Source organism: Streptopelia decaocto, assembly GCF_964273445.1.
Source record: "Streptopelia decaocto genome assembly, chromosome: 6".
NCBI classification, from domain to species: domain Eukaryota; kingdom Metazoa; phylum Chordata; class Aves; order Columbiformes; family Columbidae; genus Streptopelia; species Streptopelia decaocto.
The window spans coordinates 62,060,642-62,083,698 of record NC_138660.1 but is presented as its reverse complement, the minus strand read 5'-3'; the positions used below and the strand labels follow the sequence as shown (position 1 = coordinate 62,083,698).

General features: G+C 40.5%; 1 protein-coding gene across 1 annotated transcript in view; it reads right to left on the bottom strand.

Moving 5' to 3' along the window:
* THSD7B (thrombospondin type 1 domain containing 7B) overlaps nt 1-23,057 on the bottom strand; it is a gene marked incomplete at its 5' end in the record, with an annotated part of 264,182 nt that overhangs the window by 134,976 nt on the left and 106,149 nt on the right. Inside the window, 4 exons of the mRNA XM_082055441.1 lie at nt 970-1,102; nt 7,868-7,983; nt 10,287-10,521; nt 13,973-14,164. Coding sequence (XP_081911567.1) covers nt 970-1,102; nt 7,868-7,983; nt 10,287-10,521; nt 13,973-14,164 — 676 coding nt within the window. The remainder of the gene's footprint in view (nt 1-969; nt 1,103-7,867; nt 7,984-10,286; nt 10,522-13,972; nt 14,165-23,057) is intronic.

The following is a 23,057-nucleotide window of genomic DNA, read 5'->3' as shown; positions in this document are numbered from 1 at the left end:
TGATTCTATTCTATTCTATTCTATTCTAGTCTATTCTATTCTAGTCTATTCTACTCTATTCTACTCTATTCTATTCTACTCTACTCTACTCTACTCTACTGTATTTTATATAATGTGGAGACTTAAGGAGAAATAGAGGGAAAAGGTTTTAATTACTCCTGAAATAAGCATTGTGAACTGAAATGCAGATGCAAGGTTCACCTTCTAGAAAGCCACACCACGCTCCAATGAAGTCTCCCTTTCTCATTTTTTGTAGGGCATGGTTCAAAGCCACCGAAAATACACAAGAAACATCTTCAGTGGGCTTTGAACAGGAGAACACAGCTTTCCATGGCACCATGTGGGACGGAGCCTGGCAGAGCCGAGCGGTGCGACTCCTGCTTTGGCATCACCACATCCTACAGAATGCACAGGCTGGAGATTTATATGCAAAGATATAATGCTTTTCTGTTTACTAATATTGTATAACAGATGGGTCACAGAATTTTAATGAAGAGCAGTGAGTAATCACCCTGCTGTACTATTTGTCTAATCAGAATTTTTTAAAGTGCATATTATTCACTGGAGTGAGAGCATCAGGGGAAAAGACAACAGTTTCTGCAATAAGCATACAATTATGATGAAGGCAGTTGAGTGCTTGTGGTCCCAAAATAGCTTACATTGATTTTTAGAGACACTGATGGGGGAGTTCCCAGTAATAGCTTCCTTAAACACACCGAACCCTGAGGTTACTATTTCTAGGAGCTGTGTCTATCGGTGTTTTTTAGGATAATGCCAGATCTACTGAAATTTCCAATTTGAACTCTACTTCTACACATTTTGCAAGGTACATTATTTCTCTATAACACTGCATTTTCCAATATTATGTTGTTTTCTGGTGAAAACTGCGCAGGATAATCACACAGGAGCCATTTCTGGACAAGTGGATACCCACTAGCAAAAGACTAAGTCCAGGCTAACACTTTTTACCTATAAACTGGACAGATGGGAATATCTTCGCATTCTCTTTCCTCATACAAGGTGTCTGGGCACGCCTGTCCCCCATTGGCAGCATCCTGAACGATAATCCTGTACCGGGACTGCTTAACTGCAGTAGCATTGCCTGTAAAATAAAGAAAAATATCTGCATTCCATACACATACACATTCCATACCCTGAGTTACGTGATCTAGCTGTCTTGGTTAAAAACATGCTTTGTCTTTCATTTATATTTTGAAATTATGAGCACTCTGGCACTACACAAAGAAGGGAAGGAATGGTGTGTTGGATCGAAAGCTACCATTACTTGCTTTAAAATGACCAGTAGTTCAGCAGAACAGCACCTGGAAGGTTGATAAATCAAAGCCTAAGAGATGCATCAAAAAATGTCTATTTAACAGAACATCAAATCGGACAAGAAAATAACTATAAGCAAATACTCAAACACCTGAACAGGAGGACAAAAAAATAAAGGAAAAACAAACAAACAAAACAAACAAACAAACAAACACAACAACAACACACAAAAAACCCAACCAAACCAACCAAAACAAAAAAGCCCCCACCAAACTGCCATAATGGAAAGTTTTGTTTCTGAAGACACATTTTGATGGTCTCAGGCTGCTACCAGTAACCCACCTTATGGGTCTAGAAATTACAGATGATAACCTGCTGACAGCAAAACCACTGCAACAAGAGAGGCTAACTCTCTGCTTAACCCGAGTCAATGCAAGATCAATCCATCTAGAAACACGGGTCACGAAATCTACAGTACAGAATGCAGCATGAAAGACAAGGGTAAGATTTATCTATATATCTCTATAGCCAAAACAAACACAATTCTTGGCTGGGTAAGTGGTAAGTACAAACTGAGAGCTGGTTTAACTGCTGTGTATGGCATTAGTACTTCTCCAAGTACTGTATTCACACTTCAGAAAGACATGACAGAAAACGGGAAAAGGGATCTCGGCAGAACTCCATAAATGATTCCAGACCAGGCAAACATCTTTTAACAGTGGGCTTCAGCAAATCTGTCCAAGAGAGAAAAGCAGTGTGTAAATTTGCCCACTTACGAGTATTATTTTTCCAGCTCAAGATAAAGCCGCAGTATCAAGATTACAGTGCATTAGAGTAGAAGGAAAAAATCAGGACAAGTCACACTGTTAACACAAAGTACAAGTACAGATCCAGTAAAAATGGTTGGCTCCAAAAATATCAACTTCTCTAAGCCTTCAGTTTTATATGTGCTACCACTGTGAGATCCGCACAAAGGAACTTTGGACAAGCAGGAGGTTGCTCACCCCAGGTGTGACCCCGAGGCAGGACAGGGGTGTCCAGGGCGATCCCCCTTCTGCTCCCACCTGAGGCAGCTCCACAGCTTCCCACTGTCTCCTTTCAGACACCTGATCCAGCCCCTGTAAAGCCTCATAGAGAGCCCTTTCTTACAATCTAACCCACCTCATTGCTGCTGTAAATTAAACTAAACCTTTTTTAACCTTCTGTCCACTAGATATTTTAAAAAAAATCCGTATCATCTGGTGCATAACCTTTATGAAATTTCAAGTGCTTGTATCCATTCTAAGCCTTCCCCTCTCTAAACTAAGCAAACGCAGCTCTTCATAGGTCCTGTTCCGTTGCCTCTTGCTGCCCATTTTCTTACAATGCTCTGCCCAAGGAATCCCAGCCTGCACACCTTTGGTCTTTTACACACAACGTGCCCGTGAGTTTGACAAGCCCAATATGAGTTTTAGCATTTCAAACTGCTAACTTCCATTCTGTTTGTAGTCCATTGTATCTTCAGAGGTGCCTGAGACAGTACTGAGTTCTTTATATCCCATTCTGTCTTCATGCAATTGATTCTTTCTTCCTGAGTCACATTTGGAGTATTTTTTCAATTATTTCAATATCATTTAATATATTGCCCATTGTGTTCGCTGCCTCTTTCAGCTCTGCACCACCCACTAATGTTATTATTCAAGCACGCAAGCTGTTCAGACAAACAGCACATAGAACTGCAGCAAGGAGTTTTCTGTAGGGCTCCCTTTGTCTCATGTCCCTGTTTGATTGTGAATAATGGACATGTGTCACCCAACTGACTGGGAGCAGCATTGCAGAGAAGGATATGGGTGTCCTGATGGACAAGCTGACCACAAGGCAGCGATGTGCTCCTGCAGCAAAGAAGGGCCACAGCATCCTGGGCTGCATTAGGAAGAAGCTCACCAGCAGGTCCAGGGAGATGATCCTTTCCTCTGCTCAGCACTGGTGAGACAACTGGATGTCATGTCCAGTTCTGGACTTCCCAGGAGAAGAAGGACATGGGCACACTGGAGTCAGTCCAGTGAACAGCCACAAAGACTATTCAGGGACTGGAGCATCACAGAATCACAGAATGTCAGGGATTGGAAGGGACTTCGAAAGCTCATCCAGTCCAATCCCCCACTGGAGCAGGAACACCCAGATGAGGTTACACAGGAAGGTGTCCAGGCGGGTTGGAATGTCTGCAGAGAAGGAGACTCCACAACCCCCCTGGGCAGCCTGTTCCAGTGTTCTGATACCCTACTGAGAAGAAGTTTCTTCTCAACTTTAAGTGGAACCTCCTGTGTTCAAGTTTGAACCCATTACCCCTTGTCCTATCACTGGTTGTCACCGAGAACAGCCTGGCTCCATCCTCCTGACACTTATAAACATTAATGAGGTCACCTCTCAGTCTCCTCTTCTCCAAGCTCAAGAGCCCCATCTCCCTCAGCCTTTCCTCATAAGGGAGATGCTCCACACCCTTAATCATCTTTGTGGCTCTAACATCTGACACACCAGGAAAGCTGCAACTCTTCAGTCAGGAGAGGAGAAGGCTCATGGCATCTTATCAATGTGCATCAATACCTGATGCTAGGCAGTAAAGGAGATGCACTGTTTTCACAGTGATATCCACTGTGTGATTTTTCAAGCAGTTGAGTACTCATTTAACAGTGATTTAATTCAAGTCACTGTTCCTCAGCTTCCTGATAAAAATTTAATGCGTCAAAAATCTACCACTTCCCTTAATTAGAGCAGCTATGCTGTCAGAAAAAAGAGATTAAATTTATTGGGCGTGATTTGTTCGCAATAAATCCATACTGGCCAATGTATTAGAATCTGATTCTTGAAAAGTTTATATCTTGAGTAATAACTTGTTCTTGTGTTTTTCTACATAACAAAGATAGGATAAGAAAGGTACAATTTCCTTGCCCATTCTTGGCGGGGAGGGACGGGGTGAGGGGCCGGGTGTTGGTTGGTTTGTTTGTTTTGGTATTAGCGAGTTTTAGTTAGTTCCTCAGGATTTAGCAATTCCTCACTCCAGAAGGCAGTTATTAGATGATCTGCCATTACTTTACTACTTCCTTCTCTATCCACACCCCTCACTGACATGGGAATATCTCATTTATGGAAATGTCTATTCCTCTCCTGGCTGAAGACAGGAAACAACGGCAGCAATTGTACAGTCCCCATGTTGTATTTCTCAGTAAGTAATGAACATAACATTTCACCCAGTATCTCCTTACTTTTAATCCATTTATGTAGTTCTTATCTAATATCCTCCTATAGCTTAATTTGCACTCTCAGTTTCTCGCTTCTAATTTTTGTGAAACAATTTGGCAATCAAAAAGAAGCAAGATTCTGAACAACTCTGACGATGAGAAAAGACCAAAAAAAGGCTTCTCTAGCTCTGTTTGGTATTTTCTCTTCGTGGCCTGAAGCTTGAACGTGCAATCACATACAGACCTACACATGCCGTGCTCCCCTGTGCTACCGGATTGCTATTAGAATAGTTTCAGGATAAAAAGTTCAGCAGGGCTTCAGCCCTTCGTGCAGTCTTGGTAGCTTCCAGGTCTTCTGTCTGCATAGAACACGTTCCCAGGAGGTGTAGCTACCAATTCTCTCAGTTTGTTGAAGTCTGCCTTTTTTTTAAATGTCTTGCTGATATCGCCATCCTTCACTTCTCCTAAGAATCGTGAACTTTGTGATGATTTTCATTCAAATTATCTACCACCATTAGAATCTTAGCCATTTCCTTCCTATTCATCAGTACCAAATCTAAATGAGCTTCCCACAGTAATTTTCTCCACCTCAAGAAACTAAATTATCCTCAACATTTATTGCACATTACTCAAACCCCATTTTCAAAATTGAATTTCCACATTGGCTTTTCTACAGCATTCCTTACAAATGTTAATGAACGTAATTTTTAAATTGCTATAGCCTGATTTTCCAGAGTATTAGCATTATGTAGGACTTTCTTTTTAAAGCCAAACTTTGGCTGATTTCAAGCATGACTATTCTTGCCCCGTCCTGAAAAGATCAAACCTCAGGATCTCAAGACCATCTTAAATTCTATGTCCTCGTCTTTGGAACTTAATGTTTGAGACTTTCAGGGGTGCTTTATCTCAACTTCCAGTTGCACCTCCCTGTCCCACCAGCCTCCAGTGTCCTCTCCATTTGCACAGAGTCATTGGACTCCTTCTATCAATCCACTCTTCTCATTCCCCTCTTGCTTTTGCATCTTTCCTTCCACTGCATTTGACATCCAGGGCTTCCTCGACACCCTGCCCAGGGCTTGGAAAGGTGCATCACCGTCCTCAGGTGAGGGACGAGATCCTCGTTCACTGCTGTAAGGTGTGGAATATCTGGTCCAGCTTTTACAGGAAACATTTGGCTTCATCCTCTTTACTCATGACCAGAAGGAATGGTAGAGTCTGGTCAACGCAGGCTCTGAGCACACAAATAACAAGCACGGTCTCTCCAAAATTTCTGTCGCCAAAATCAGAGCTGTCTTCAGTATCTTTGTACAAATAAGAGCTTTTGAAGGGATAGGTCTTCAGCTTTGACCAGCTCTGCTTGGGTGTTCGTTTATGAGAGATGAAAGTGGCAGATCCTTGACAGAACCTGCCTGACACAAGGTAGAGGCCACTAGAATTTCTTATCATGACATGCCATGAACTTCATCAGCCACTTACTCCATCTCGCTTCAAATCTGATTTAAGGCATGGGGAAATAAGTAGGACAGTTACTACCTGATGTTTCATGTAAACTTGTTCAGAGAAGTAAGCAACAATGAAATTTCTAACCTTCTCGCCAGACAACCAACGCCCAGAAGTGAAGAGGTACTTACAGGTACCATCCACTTTCAGGAGACAAATGAAAAATGTTCTTTATTGTCAGTTGTTTGTTTTTGGGTTTTTTTACTCTCATCATTTTAAATCTATGCTGACAGAGCAGGGAGCACATCAGCCATGCTGAAAATAGGTACCTCCCAGGACACCTTCAGTACCAGGTACGGAGGTGACAGACGAAAATCTAAATGCTGCTCATCCAAACCATTTCATACCCTGAAACCTCCATATTGATTCTTTGATTCTTGTTTGTCTTCATCCTCAAAGACCCATTAAAACAGATATATTATAGGAGACTGCAGTAGACAGTTGTCACCTTTCAGTATCTAAAATGGCAGAGAATCAATAACGTGCAAAAACCTCCCTGTTCCTGCCTCACCAACAGGTGTTTGGGTTCAGTTGCACTTCTTTTGTGAATTATGTTGTCTGTCCATCTGTTCTTGCCCTGAGTTCACTGCTGTCTACACTTCTGAGGTATGAGATAATCCTTCACCAGAAGACAGCCTGTTGTCTGATAACATTTAAATGTAGGGAAAATGTCATCTTTTTTATTGTTAGATGGTAAAGTTGGGTGCGTTTTCTCAGATAAACTACAAAAAGCTTAACTGGTAAAGTTCTGTGTAAACCTGATTTAGTGACTGAATGTTTGCATAAGCTCTGATCTTATGCCAGTACACATTTAATTTTAAATCTGCCAGGCAATACCTGTTTCTGCTTGATCTGCTTAGTAATGCACCATCTGTATATTGTTTTCATTAAATACAACTTTTCTACAAAAAAACCCAAACCCCCAAACTACTCACATATGTACAGCGGTTTTGAAATTTCATTATCATGCTGAGGTTTTAATTGTGCAATGTAAATTAAAAAGAAAACCTTGCAATGCAGCCATATCAATAACAGATCTAGCAAAAAGCAAACTCCCTCATCTAAGAAGTTTTAATTTAGAATTATATTAAAATGATAACACTGCCAAGGAATTTAAATAATTAATTTCTTCTCATTTTAATTGTAGACTATTATTTAATAAACAAAGTAATTTACCAGGTAATTTATTCTACTTCTTCATAGGCAGCTCATTTAAAGTCTAAAAATAAATTACTAATTAAAACAGGATTCACTGTTTTAGAAAGCAACTCATTTTCTTGTAAAATCTAACAAGGACTATGCCAGAGCATCCACTGAGAATCTTTGAAGGGCAAGGAAGCCACCAACAAAAATGAAATATTCTGATAACTGAGAAGGCTTTCATCTGAACAATTATGAGACACACAAATTGTCACAAAAACCAACACTAGATCATTAGAAAGAAACTTTGCTAAACACCTAGTGTGCAAAAGCTACCCAACTAGATCAAAGAATTTATGGTCCTTGAAAAACCACAAAGCACAGGAGTTATTTGCACAACGCTTACATACATCTAGGTTGGTCAAAAGAAATAAATGTCATATAATGGAGCAATTCCACATCCAGCCATATAACACTGGGTCCTTGGACTTTTGACTTTGAATGTAGAAGCCCAGAAGGAATTTATTCCAGGTGAACAGACCTCACATCTCCAAATCTGCTCACGAGGGTCCCATCTCCCTTAAAAACATCAGTCCCATCAAACTCCCAAATCCAAACCTCACTCAGATGAGTGCCTTTAAAATTATTAGACTGACACGAACTACAACTTCCACATGTTTCTAGGCCAGTTCTCTACTTTTGCCCCAAATTTCGTGCTCCTCGTGAAGGCTCACCAGGCTGACACGTTGTTGGGCAGTGAGTCCACTCGCTGAAGGGCGTAACGATGCAATCCTTCCTGCAGGGCAGGAGACACGGCCTCGCCGTCTCAGGTCTGATGGACTCTGGACATCTATCAATCCAAACACAAAGATAAAATACAACAAAATGCAAAAGTATAACCAGAAATTCAAACTGTGGGGAAATATTTCACTCCTAAGACTCAAAGGTAAGACTGTTGCTCACAGTAAGCTTTATTTTTCTTCTCCTTTGCACTCATGTAACCCAACTGAATTTAGTACACTTGGGGCAGTGCGAAAGGACTGATGTGATCACCGATCTTTGACTGAGGCCTCGATTGTTATCTGAAAAGTTGTACAACCTATTGTAGTAAAAAAAGCTCCGTGAATTTTTAAAATTTACTTTTAACTCCTAAATGAAAAAATATTCTAATAAAAGTTTCAGACATTGATAGTAAATATATGAAAACCTGAAGGGTGGAAAAGGGACAATTTTCTGGGATCAAGCTCATCTTGCATTTCAAGTGGGAGAGCACAAAGGGAATTACTCTTTTTAAATTTTTATTAATTTATAGTAGAAAGATCAGTCAAAAATACTAAGTAGTATACACAACACAAAGTGATTCCTTTTGAAAGAGGAACATGCCACTAAACCCTACTAGTAAAGAAAAATAAATCTTAACATCATTATTCTGTTACTGAGATAGAAATAAAACCCTTAGAGGTATAATTTAAAAGAAACTAAAGAGACCTGTCTTTTCATTAAGTATGATTTATCTTAGAGGGCAGATTTCTGTTCACTAACAGAAAACATTGAAATATTTTTCTGCAAAAATTTGAGTATCCGTGCCTTGTACCTTCTTCAGGTAGGGTGTAATTTTCCTTCATGAAATGAGGAAAAATGCAGAATACAAAAAAATACATTATGCCAACGCGCAAATGTTATTTATTTACATAACATCTCTCATTTCTGAAGCCATATTAATGGTAGCCTTTCACCACAGCAGTTCTAAACCCAACATGAATTTGGGTCAGTTTTCATCACCTCCAACATATATATAATATGTAATATATGAAGTATAAAATAGCCACAGTTGCGCCTTTGGCAGAAGGGTTTCCCTCCCCTCCAGCACCAGACCGGTCCAGACCCTCCTGGGCAGTAACAAGGTATTAATAATATTTAATTCTGAAACACAAAGGTTTGATTCCTTCACTTAGAACCGCCTTCCTAAAGACTTCTAAGAGGTCTAAGTTGTTTATTTTTAGTGTGATTATCACCATAAGAACAACACGCAGTGAAGCAGCAAAAGAAACCATTTCATTGAGAAGCTCTTTTAAGGACTCAGACTTTTTGATCCAGCCACTTCCATGACACGAAGATCACCATGGCACTGAAACTACCACATCAAAGCCAAGGAGAGACCCATTCTGAAGCCCTCAGTACATAAATCTCTTCTTTTGGCAGCATTCTTCCATCACTGAAACTCTGTTTTCCCTTCACATACTTCACTTAAGTATTTATTTACCCCCTTCAGCTCCATTTCCCTTTACACCATCTCAAAGTTGGAGAGGGCAAACAACTGTTTTAGACATTATATAGCTCTATAACAATATGGTTAATTAGGTAAAGTTGCAGCATATCAGTGGATTCTAGATATAAATGAATGCTAGATTTCTTTCCTTTTATTTAATTTATCTCATTAACCTCAAGAATTTTAATTAACTTTACTGAAATCACAGTCTGCTTATATGAACAGGATTGTTTGGAGAGCTACAATAAGAAATGAAACTCAGTTGCAAGTCTCTAGACTCATTAACACTGCAAAAATAATTAACAATGTCTTGATTTTTTGATATTAGGGAAAACATCTGTGCTACATATTCTCCTCATTTAGGAAAGCAAAGCAAAACTCAGAATATTTGTGCTGCAGAATACGTAATTCAGTCATTTTGGTGTGACATTACAGAAGCTATATAAATCAAGTGAATGCTATAGATCACACGTATGGTTCTGTGTAAATATAATGCAAACTCTATTTACTTTTTCTATTTTATTAGAGCATTATTAATAATGTACTGATGAACGTTCCATTCAGATGTACTTTATATTTTCCTCACATCTATCCTTCAGGAAAAATATCTGCAGAAAACTGTAAATTAGAAATACAGCAAAAAAATCTACACCACTAAAAACATGCATTTCCCTTGGATTTACAAAGAAAATTAAAAACGGGCTAGCTATTTATTTTTCTTACATATTAGAACCCCTTTCATAGTAGTGATAGAGTAGTAGCTGAGGAATTAGTCCTGAAATTAAATTATTTTCAGCGTTGCAGATTCCATACACCAGCTGAAAACGCCTTCATATGTCATATATTGTAACTACAAATCATCACCGATAACCTTTATTTAATACCTTTTAGGTGTGACTTGCCCAGAACTGCTCTTCATGCACAAGACCTTCCTTGTCTGGACACCCACTCCACACGCGGCTTCTCCGCTCCAGCTCACGGTCGCGTTGAGCCCCGTTCCCATCGCGTCTCCAGAGCAGGAACCCCAGGGAGAAGCTTCCCAGAAGAAATGCACGCACGGGTGGTCATTACAAGCACGGTGCTCCTGCAGGGCTCGGTCAGGAGGACACGCTTTTCCACCTGGGAAGAGTCAAGACAACACCGTATTTTATCTTACAGCACATGACAAAAAGGAAGACGTAGAAATATTACGTGTGCTCAATGTCTGGGGTCTCTTTCCTCGTTTTAAATAAATAAATAAATAAATAGATTAAGCTCAAATAAAGCTGCTGACCTTTATGGCTGCAATAACAACCTTCTAAAATATTGTTTCCCCATTAAACTAGCCTTGCATAAAATTGTATTCCAACTCATAATGGAAACAGAAATAGGCAAAGTATATTTCTGAGTTACCTTATTGATACTCCTACACCCAGCCAAGTTGATTCCATTTAAATGCCTGTATCGCTCAGCAAACATGCCATTAGGTTTAAAGACAAATTAAGCATTATTTTTATGTTCATTCTCCTTGCTAATTTCACAATGAGGAACATCTCTTTCTAATATCTGGACTGTATTCATATGTTGCCTTAAAGAGTTGACCTGTAGAGGGTGCTGAACAGTCCTGATGTATCAAATCATATCCAGACCTGCAAATCAAGGGGGGAAAACTGGAAAGTCAGGATTTGAATATGAAGTCTTTACTTTTCTGAAGCAGCATACTTCAAATTGGTGTCCAAAGATTCTGCTAAGCTACTGCACTTTGTCAACAACTTGCAATAAATCCACAAAGGACAGGACTTTGAACAGCCTCCCAGAAGCTTTAACACTCCAGCCAGAAGCCTGAATTTATCCCATAAAAGCAGCAGATGTTTGCAGCTCAAAAGCTCAGGAGTAATGCGGTGAAATTGTAACAGTAAGCCCTGCCATTTTAGGAAGAAAAAAGTAAAAATGACTAAAATCAAAGCCTATCTCTTCCAGGAGGGAGAATCTAGCAACATGTGATGTGGCAAAAGTGCTACAGGTTTTGAAAGAACTGAAGTGCTGGGGACAGATACCACAAGGTTCAGAGCATCTTTATGCCCTACTAAAAATCCCCAGAGGATAAAGGCAAACTGGAACTTAAAGGGACGGCTACCACCTCACAGGTCTGAGCCCTCCCAGATGAGGTAGGACCCCAAACAGCCACAAGCAACAGCACTGAGAAAAGACAGAGAGGGATAGAAATTTCTTAGCCCACTGATTTGGATAATCATGTCACATTACTGTTTATCTTTTCATGAAAATGGACTGTTGCATGTAGTGTCCCATCTCAGACATGTTTAGTATGATGATGGAGTAAAAAATGTGCCAGGTAACTTATAATACTTTCCTGAGTATTTCTACTTGGTAGGAAAAATGCAGACTAGTTATTGCTGTTGTGTGCTTGAGCACACGTGAAAAAAAAACAACGTAGCAAGCAAATGGCAAAATGCCTGGTCCATTACAAAAATATAAAAATATCTAACTTTCCCAGTGAAAAATTAAGGCTTTTTTTCAAGAATACCCATGGTAAGGAAGTTCTCCTAAACAAAGGAGAGTAATAAGGAAGCAATTTTAACTTAAGAACATAAGAAATGCCACGTGGTCCATCCAAGCAGCCTATCTGCAGAACTGAAAGCAGGAGATGCAGTTTAGCAGAAGCACAAGAGCCTGGCCACTTTCTGAAGTTCGCTGACAACTTTTGTCCAAGGAAAGCAGGACAACACACCACTGCCTAGTCTTTTTAGTCAGCATTTATGACCTTCATAGACCTGTTGCTTATCAGTTCCTCTAATCTCTGTTAAACAGAGACTCCCTGCCTCCACAATCTCCTCTTGGACCAAGCTTCAGAAGTTTGCTGTGTAAAGAAATCTCTTTTCAAGCCTGATTTAAACCAAGCCCTTTTAGTTTCATCAGGTTATTCTATTCTGGGATCTGGTGAACAGCTTGGAGAAAAGGAGCCAAGGGTTTGAGGAGAAGTCAGCCCGTGGGATGGCATCCACAAGCCCTCAGACAGCAGAGCCACAGCTGGGGTTGCCTCAGCTGATGGGGGACAGATGAAATGTCACTTGCAAAGCTACCAGAGCTCTGCAGAAGTTGCTGGCTCGGCTGTGAGCTGAGCATGGAAGAGCCAGAGAAAGCAGGTAATATAACATTGCCTTAGTATCGCAGTGATAATGGCATTAAATCCACTTCTAATCTCCAGAAATTCAAATCAGTCACTATTTATCTGTATGCAGATGTGCGACTCTGCAAAGCAAACCATTATACTCATCGCTAAAGATGCACAGAAAAAGCTGAGGCACTTGATTTTAATGGTTAATTATTTCTTGCTGAGAAACTTAAAGTATTCAGTTCAAAACACAGCATTTTTAGTTTAGTGTGTTTCAAGCTGAGATGACTGAGCTTATGTACTTCCAGAATTCACTTCTTCAACATTTCACTGTCATAATTCCACATTTATCTGTTGTTTGCATTTTGCTACTTCCATGGAAAATATTAACCCAACTGTATTTTTCATTTTAATTCTTCTCTACCTCATAGACTTTTTTAGTAGTAGTTATTGTCATTCAATCAACAATTATATAGCAGTTTTCCTCCTGCAGGATCCCAATTTTCTTTGCAAGTGCTTATAAGGATGTTTATTTGAATACAGACCACTCACATGAGTAAGAGTTTGCAAGATCAAGTCCTTACATTGCCCCAGAAACAGTGGGTGGCTTTAATGATAATTTACAAAATAGCACTTAACAGAGCTTGTCCTAGACTAGATTTGCATCTAAAAGTGTTTCGCTGCTGCATTAGCTGCACATAGCACTGACAATAGTGGATGGTTTTGTTGTGTCAACAAGGCTTCAGTCTATTAGACCTGTTCACATCTTATGAATTTTTATGCACTTGTGATACCTCTCAAATCCTGTGTGATAAACCAACACATAAATGAATTATCATATTTGTAACTCTAGTTATAAGACTGCACTCCTAATACGAAATAGTTTGTATAAATAATCGCACCACTGACGTTGATATGTACAAATACAGATACATTATGTCTCCATGAAGATCCAGAGGAAATTACATATATTCATCAAGAGCTAGTTACTTGTGACAACAGAAAAACAAGAAGGTCAATACACTCTAGGTCATTAATAAAATAAACAGGTCCTTTTCTACTTCCTCATTTTTCACAGCTCACTGTTCTTTTCCAAATCGGTACTAATATGTTCCTATATAAAGACACTCACCTGATGAGTTTGTGTCATGCAGCAATTTCATTAGGATGTAGCTCTCTTCAAGTAAATTCACACACAGACTGGCCCTCAATAGACAGTAATTCATAGACTGTAGTACATAATTTGGAACTGTGACAGAATTTCTCTGCCACATGCATTAACTCAAGCCCATAAAGATCTTTTAGTCACTAGGCATGAAGTACAGACAAATATTAAATATTAGTCCTTATTATTATAGTATTAATATTAGCTCTGATCTAAACACAGTTTGGCTGAGGAATGCAAGTCAACTCATTAAACAAAGAACCAGTGATTAATCCAAAATGTTTACCACTCACCCTCGGCTGGAAGGGCCAAGATGGATCTCCTCCTGCTTTGACTGCCCTCAGCATTTTTACTGGAGCACGAATGGGAACACGGGGACCACGGGGACCAGTCGCTGATGACACAGTCCGTCGCACAAGGGATTTCACAAGCCACAACTTCAGGACGGGGAAGCTCAGAGCAGAGGTGATGTGCTACCTCCTCACCTGGAGCAAACAAAACAAGACAGATGGGGAGGAAGGCTCAGCTTAGTTCAACATCCACAGTCTGCGTTGAACAGGCTCACCATATGTCTAATGTCCACCGGCTTGTGCAGAAACACACTCCAAAAGAGCACACGGTTCAGCTTCGGGCTTGAAAGTGTAATACTTGAACAGGTAACCCAAGTGTTTCTTCAGAAAAGCAAAAAAGAAAACTATGTGTTTGAAGTTTTTGTGTGTGACACCTTGGCGGCAGTCCACTTCATAAAGCAGGCAAGCATGAGTAATGAGATAATTCGGTAAACAGAAAGCTGTAAGATCAATTATCAACAGAACTGACGATAATTGCCACATATTTTCCAGCAATCTCCACGTACAGAAGCTATTTTCCACAACAAAAATTGTGCAGGTCCCCACAGAAGGCAGTTTGCTTTTGCCTGTAAGCTAGAGAAGTGCCCAATAGATGTTTTGGCCCTTCTCCTGCAGCCTCACCAGAATGAACCGCTATTATATCTGACTCTGACTCTCATCTAGAAACCAGGAGATCCGAAACTGTTGGACCACCCCCATCCAAGGGAGAAATACTTTCTGTGGGAGATGAATCAAGAGGCCTGGACCAAAACGTACCTCCTGATAAGAAGCATCTTCCAAAACCTCTTCCAACAAGAAGGTCATTGCAGACTGGTGGGGAAAAATCTACCAAGCAATAGAACTGCTGGCAGAAGGAGCAGCAAAACAAAGCACGTGAGGGGTGTCACGTGGAGTCCAACACATGGAACTATTGTTTTTATAAAGCAAAGTAAAACATAATTTTATTTTTAAAATAAAAAAGGAAACGTCCAGTCATTTTAGTAATTACGTAGAATTTATGAGGACACGATAAAAATTCATAAAACCTAATTCTTTCAGTACCAAATTACACCTAATGTCTTACAAATATAAGCTAAGCAATGAACAGCATGACTGACTTTGTTACGCTGTTCTATTGTTTAGTGTTTCTGGACCCTCATGAATTTTCAGCCACATATCCAAAATTTCTGGAAGCTCAAATCTACCCGTTCATAAACAACAAAGCTCACACTGAACGTTACCTCCTCTTTTCCCCTTATAATAAGTTACAAAGCTCACCTTTGAGGTTTCTTTAATTATGAACCTAGCAAAAAACCATAATGACTATCCAGGCTCAATTATACCTAGGAAAAAAACAATTACAACGGCAACAACTGGCTCTTTCATCTCATGCTACAGGAACAGGCTCCATGAGGAGGCGGCCCAGGCTGCAATTACAACGAGGAGGGTAGAAAACTGCACAGCTTTCACAAGGCAACACATGTACGAGTGAGTAAATAAGAGAGGCTGCCGGGGAGAGCACATAAAGCTGTCAACAGCACGGTGGTATCGTCTGCAGTCGCATCCCTAAATGAAGACAGGCTCGTGGCCCTCCAGGCACAAATAAAACTTTCCAAGCATATTATGAGAAGTAACGGAGAATCTAGCAGGCAATCAGACTGCAAGTATGTTTAAAAATACTCTGTTTTCATATTCCCTTTCCCTTGCACGTGCCTAGGATCATTGAGGAAGGCTCGATGTGCACAATCTTTGCGCTGCTACTTGGAGTCTACTCGGTAAGAAAAGAGAGATCACCACCCTCCCTACAGACAGCCCCCATCCTTCAGCACTATGTTTGGCACCCCTGCGAACCAACCCTCATCCATCATTCGCTTCAACCAGCCCATTATGACCATTGCTGCTTTGAATGCTCATGTAATTCTGAGAACTATCTTTAAGAAAAAAAAATAACAAACAATGTAAACCCACCAAACAAATCTGTAAGCCTTCTTCCAGCTGTCTTCCCAAGTCATTTTAGCGTCAAAATCCCTGCTAACATTTTGACAGCTTGTCTGTGCTGCAGCACATAACACGAGGGCATCCTGGGCAGGCGTGATTGTAGGAGTCAATGGTATGGCAGCATCAAGAGATTACATGCTTTGGTGAAGGAGGGTAAAACATCTCTCCTCCTCTCCCATCACTGACACAGGGAAGCACAGAAACAGTCAGTAACAGGCTTCTGAACGAGAAGGGATGAGTTGGGACGCTGGCCCTCCAAGCATGTCCCCTGTCCTTCCATCCATGCAAGAGGTTATCTTCATTATATATGGAATTTAAAGCACGGGAGTGCCATGAAGTTCACTGAATTTGGGGATTCAGCCCAATTTTTCCATCAATCAAATTGTGCTAGAGGTGTAAGCATCAGAGAAAACCCTACTGTTGAAAGACAGGAGAGCCTTTCCACTGATTTAATCTGACTTTACAAAGTCCAAGTCACTCCACCCAGAAGACAGGTCTCCTTTTCACAGAATGTCAGGGATTGGAAGGGACCTCAAAAGCTCATCCAGTCCAATCCCCTGCCAGAGCAGGAACACCCAGATGAGGTTACACAGGAAGGTGTCCAGGCGGGTTGGAATGTCTGCAGAGAAGGAGACTCCACAACCCCCCTGGGCAGCCTGGGCCAGTGTCTGGCACCCTCACGGAGAAGAAGTTTCTTCTCAAATTTAAGTGGAACCTCTTGTGTTCCAGTTTGAACCCATTACCCCTTGTTCTACCATTGGTTGTCACCGAGAAGAGCCTGGCTCCATCCTCCTGACACTCACCCTTTAGATATCTGTAAACGTTAATGAGGTCACCCCTCAGTCTCCTCTTCTCCAGCTCCAGAGCCCCAGCTCCCTCAGCCTTTCCTCACACGGGAGATGCTCCACTCCCTTCAGCATCTTTGTTGCCCTGCGCTGGACTCTCTCCAGCAGTTCCCTGTCCTGCTGGAACTGAGGGGCCACAACTGGACACAATATTCCAGGTGTGGTCTCACCAGGGCAGAGTAGAGGGGAAGGAGAACCTCTCTCTGGACCTACTAACCAACCCCCTTCTAATCCACCCCAGGTACCATTGCCTTCCTGGCCACAAGGGCACAGTGCTGGCTCATGGTCATCCTGTTGTCCACCAGGACCCCCAGGTCCCTTTCCCCTACGCTGCTCTCTAATAGGTCATTCCCCAACTTATACTGGAACCTGGGGTTGTTCCTACCCAGATGCAATACTCTACACTTGCCCTTGTTATATTTCATTAAATTTTTCCCCACCCAGCTCTCCAGCCTGTCCAGGTCTCTGGATGGCAGCACAGCCTCTGGCGTGTCAGCCACTCCTCCCAGCTTGGTGTCAGCAGCAAACTTGCTGATAGTACACTCTATTCCCTCCACCCACAAGCCAGGTGCCACAGATTTTCAAGTGACCACCCTGTGTGGAAGGGAGGTAAAGGAGCAAAATGTTCTTCCACTTCTTCCCTCCATTATTTCTTTTCACACGGGATTTACAGCAGGTTACAGCAACAGTAATGCTGCAATTCATGGCTCCTCAGCAAAGAAAGGAAGCTTTGAGTTTTGTTATAAAGAGTTTACCACCTGGTGCATGAAGGTACAATTCAACACTTTCTTTGATTTACTTTATAGCTCTAGTCGCTGTGTTCAGGTTTAATTACTGGCTTGTATTAGTGCAGAAGGGAAACGTTCTTCTGTACCAGCTGCCTGGCAGAGAATTCTCAGAAAACTACCATATATTACAAAGGGAGGTAATAATCTTTCATTTTCCACGAAAAATACTAGTACAAGATACATCTAAAGTGTGCTTTATGCATTGTCACAGATTTACAGGGAATATTAAATTCTCCAGAGCTTCCAAATTGTCCACCCAGTACCTTGAAGGTGTAATTCTCATCTCAGATGTTCTGAACAATCTTTCTAGATGAAGTTTTCTCCCTCTCTAAATAAGACTAACGCCTTTAAGCACCTAAATTACGCATCTGAATGCAATATGAATTTCTTTCCAAGTGTGTGTATAGATGTCAAGACTCAGCATCTGAAATCAGCCCTGGAGAGCAGCAGGGTGGCGAAATGCAACAGAAGGATGCCAGCCTTGGTGAAAGCCACTTTTCCTTCAGGAGAAACAGGGAAAAGGACAACACTGACCACGACAGCTACAACTGTGGTCCCCATTTGAACTTTCTTGATGAGAAACTGTGAAATTGCTCTGAAGTTCATTCCTGTGGTAACCAGGAATGAAACCCAGATGGCAGGGCAGGTACCCAGTCTCTCCTGGCCAGAGCCCAGAGCAGCTCTCTCTTGATGGGAAACTGGGTCCTATTTGCAACTTGCTGTGACGCTGGAATAAACTGAGAGCATCGTTCATCAGTAAACTGAGCCATCCAAGGCAAAAGGACAGAAGACATTTTCAAAGAAAGAAGAAAAGCAAAAAAATGTCTTAGGTTTTGTGGAATCCTCTAGTTAGTTTGGACCAGATCCAGCCCATCCAATCCAACCTATCCCAGAGGTTACCACCGCTGTGTTGTGGCTCTCTTCAGACGTGACTTGATCATTTCATCTCTTTTTCTCTTCCTTGACACTGTCCAGTTGCCCAGAATTAGTCTCAAGTTGTTACTGAGATGTAGGTGGACACCTGGTCAGGACGGTGATTGAGCAATTGAACAGTTTCATCCTAATGTTGAGGACACCTGGTGAAAACTAAGCAGGGCTCAGACTGGGTTGAACCTTGGGAAATGCTTTGTATCCTTAGGGAAGCCATAAACAACTACTGCTAACACAATCGCATATGGAAAGCACTAGCTGTAAAGCAGAACTTATACCTACATTTTACAAAGAGTTACACCTATTAAACATTTTATCAAATGTTAAAGGTTTCAAAGCTTTCAAAATTTTAGACTCTGTATTAGGGCAATATCCAAATGTTTAAAAACCATATTTAAAAGGAGAGGAGGCAAAACAGAGCAAGAGCGTAACTAGGTATGGTTGGTTTTAAGCCATCACCTGTGAGGCGCAACACACAAGGTTCAAGCTCTGATCTACAACAGGTAGAAAATCAAAGCAACATCTCCAGCACCCCAAGAGCCACAGTGTTCCTTCTCACATGCTCTTTGTTTCATGTTTTAAGCAGAGTTTTTGTTCCCAGCCTTACCAAATGTGTGCTTTCCTAACCAAAAAACAAAAGTTTCCGTTAAGAAAACTGTTAAGTTTTCTAAACATTTCATTGCTAATATCCTGATCACCTCCAACGTATTTATTTAGCTGAATGCCTTGTAGTTGTATAGTATAGTGATTGAAGATAAATACATAAAATATACTCAACAGATAATATTTTCAATATAGGAAAGATTGAATCCACTTTCTCCCAAAGTCAGGGTGTAACAATTACAGAAGGGAAGATGAGCATGGCATTTTTGTAAATGTATTTGCTAATAAAGTTGATCCTTATCTAACGTACCAGTCCCTAATTTGAATTCTTTAACCAGGTAGCAAAGAAGCTACATGGGTAGTACAATTCTGAGTGGAATTTTTGACTCAGCTTAAAAGCAAATTGAATTCTTCCCAAGAAGGGAAACAAAACAAAGGATGACATAGGACCCCCTACTTGAACTAAAGAGCTTGTTTTTTCAGCAATTTAATATTTTCCTTGTCTTTTCCATCCTAGGAGATGCCAGTCCCACAGTCCTGAATAACATGGTGAGTGACTGAATCAACAAGAACATTTCATTCTGAATCAGTTCAATATGAAACTGCATCTATTTTAAATAAGACCTTGCAACTCTGGTGCATTAGTGTCATTCTCTCCAGTGACACAGTTTAATGACTCCTGCCACAGACGTCCCCAAGGCTCACGAAAAAGGGAACGTCCCCTGGACAGGATACAACTAAAGCAGCAAAAATACAAATCTCATCAGCAGGAATCGAAAGATCAACCCAGTAAGAAACTGAGTATCCTCCTTTTGCCATTCATCACCATACCATCTTTAGTTTAATGTGAAGAATTCAGGTTTACACATGTGGAGCCTTGACCAACCTGCATGGTGGGGAAAGGCTGGAGACGAAGGAATTGCATTTCAGATGGTGCCGCACTGCTGCCTACAAGTTCAGAAAATGTATTTTTTTGCACAAGTGACTGCTGCAAAAATGCTGCATATTTAATGACAATTACCAGTTTGACATCAATATTTCTCCTTGTAGCATCTCCAATTATTCAGTGGGAATAATGAAGCTGTCATCTAAAATACTATACGTATCGTAAAATTTTATGTCCCACTTAAATCTCAGAAAAAGAATGACAATAAACTTTGATTAAATACTTGCCTGTAACAGAATAAGATGTCAACAGACAGCAGTAAATTCAGAAGAATCCGTATTGACTGCATGCCAGTTTGCTAAAGGCAAATACGCTCAGAGAAAGCTGTCTGCTGACAATATCTCGGCCTAGGCATCCCATCAACCAGTGACAACGTTACATTTAAAAGCAATAACAATCAAACTACAACGATAGGAGAATTTTTTTATAATCATTTCAAACGTGTTCATCCCATCACAACATCATGGGTGCTTTGTTTTTCCATAACGCACGACCAGCTTTAGCGATACCTTAAAGCATCCAGGGCTCGCCGCGCTCATCGTCACCAAGAGACCAATGTCACGCTTCACCAAAAGCTCCTGGTTGACTTTGCTTAACGCCAGTCAACAGGTAAGAACATCGGAGAAGAGCGGTGTCAGTTTGTCAAGGAAAGCAGTGGCGTATGGAATAAATTTAATTGCAGTGGTCCATCACTATTATCAGAGCCCCGCAGCAGAGAGGAGGAATGCGGTAGCAATGAAGACGAATGGAGGTGAAGATCTATCACGTAAAAAAGATGAAGCGGCAAAGAAGAACAAGCCGTTCACAGTGGAAAAGAGGAAATAAACACAAATACAACCAGGATCATTTGCATCAAACAAAAAAAAAAAAAGAAAGATATAATCATCAAGGGTTTCAGTCAAAAGATATCATTAAAATGCAACTATGAAAAACAACGCACTGGATGAAGGAAAAAACATTTTCAATCACATAATGCGCAATGAAGCACAAAGAGAATAACTCAGGAGAACCACAAAAAATGTGAGATGAAAAAGCATGAAAAATAGAGGGAATGAGCATAAATGTGAAAAAAAACCCCAGCATATCTGGAAATATGTTCTGAAATCACCATAAAATCAGCAGTCTTGCCCAAATCCCTGCATCACTGGCCGTTTTCCTGTCCCTTACCTTTGTCCAAGAGAACATTACAGAGGTTATTAGGAAAATATGATGACAAGTATGGAAAAAGTGGTATTTGTTCTTCTTGCCTATACATCCTCTAGTGGACTTTGGACTGTTTACCCATGACTGGTTTTCCCTTTCTTTTTCTTTTTATATAGATACACATTACGGAAGCTCCAAGAAGGTGAGCACAGGGCAGCACGTCAGCGCGCAGCCCGGGATACCCCAACAGAGCATTACACAGCAGCTACCAGTCTAAGGTTAATACAAATAATACAGATGCATGAGTTTCCCTACCTAAGAGATTAGCTCCGATGTATTTCCTATCCCATGCAGAAAGACAAGGAGTCATTTAAAGGAATTTGCTGCACATTCACCTGCTGGGCTTGGGCATAAAAGCAGAATTAATTCTACTTTGTGGCTTTTTGCACAACCCCTCCTGAATTAAGAGAAATTGCTCACATGGCAGCTGAAAGTAAACATGGGTTCACTGTATGCCTGGAGAAGAGCACAGAAACTCAGGCTGCTGTTCCTAATAATTAACATAGCACAGCAATCTGAAAACATAAAGTCTAAGAACTAAACATAATCCATATTAGTGTTCCGGGGTTTTTTCCCTCTCTCTTTGCACTATTTTATTTTTTCTCCATTATCCCTCCTCATTGTAAATGAGGGGATCTACACAGGTGGGTTGATCAAGACTGATTGCAATTAAGATTTATTGTTGAAATTGGTGCTGTAGTATAATTGAAACAGGTGTCCCTCTATTTTCTTCTCTGTACTGCTTTGTTCCAAATGCTAATCAACACAAAATATTGTAGAAACCAATTATACAACTAAGTCAAATGTATTAAAATATCATAAAATATACATATCTTTCCAAAACTTTAAGAGAAAAAAATAATGAGTAACCTGTTTATTCTAATAGTGTATAGAGGCCATTTCAAGTCATACATCTGTGTAATGGGGCAGAACTACATTAATCATGTTCTCACACATTAAGTGACCCCAAAAGGAAAAGCTGTGTGCGTATGCATGGAAAAGTGCGATGCTTTTACACCTACTGGTTTGATTATTATGACTTTTGTTCTGACTACGCTACTCTTAAGAATGCCGTACCTGGCTGGCATGCTCGTGGCCATCAAAAGGCTATGAATGACTGTTAGCCAAGCGATACTCACGAAATAAGTTAGTGATTTGCCATATATTGGGAATAACAGACTCTTTTTCTCTTCTAGCCCCAGAAATCACTCCAAGAGTGAGTTTGTATTAACATAAGACACTGAAAAACTGTAAACAATAGCACAGCAGATGAGGTTTATCTAAGTTGGCAAAAGGCTTGTTTTCAGATACAGTGAATGCTAATGATAATAAATAATTGCAAATACCATCTGGAGTCTTTGAAAAATAACTTTCTCCAAGACTGCAATTGAATCTCTACAAAAAGAGGATCAATGCAAAAGAAAATGAAAACAGTAAATTAAAATTAGATTTATGCCAACTACTTAAAACTAAGTGCTCATTTAGAAGCAGTTAACACAAAAATGCGTTCTAGTTCAGCTGCAGAGTCTGGCCTAATCCCATAAAGCAACTCTGAGACTTTCCACAGTCTATCAAGAAATGTTCAGAATTTGCAGGACTGAATACTAGGCTATCTTTATTTTTATTACTCCTACTAACAGTAGTAGTTTCTTTTCCAATTTTGTCTCTAATTGATCCACAAAACTCAGAAGAGAGTGGTACTAAGATGTCCTATTCAATAGCTTTTAAAAGATTGC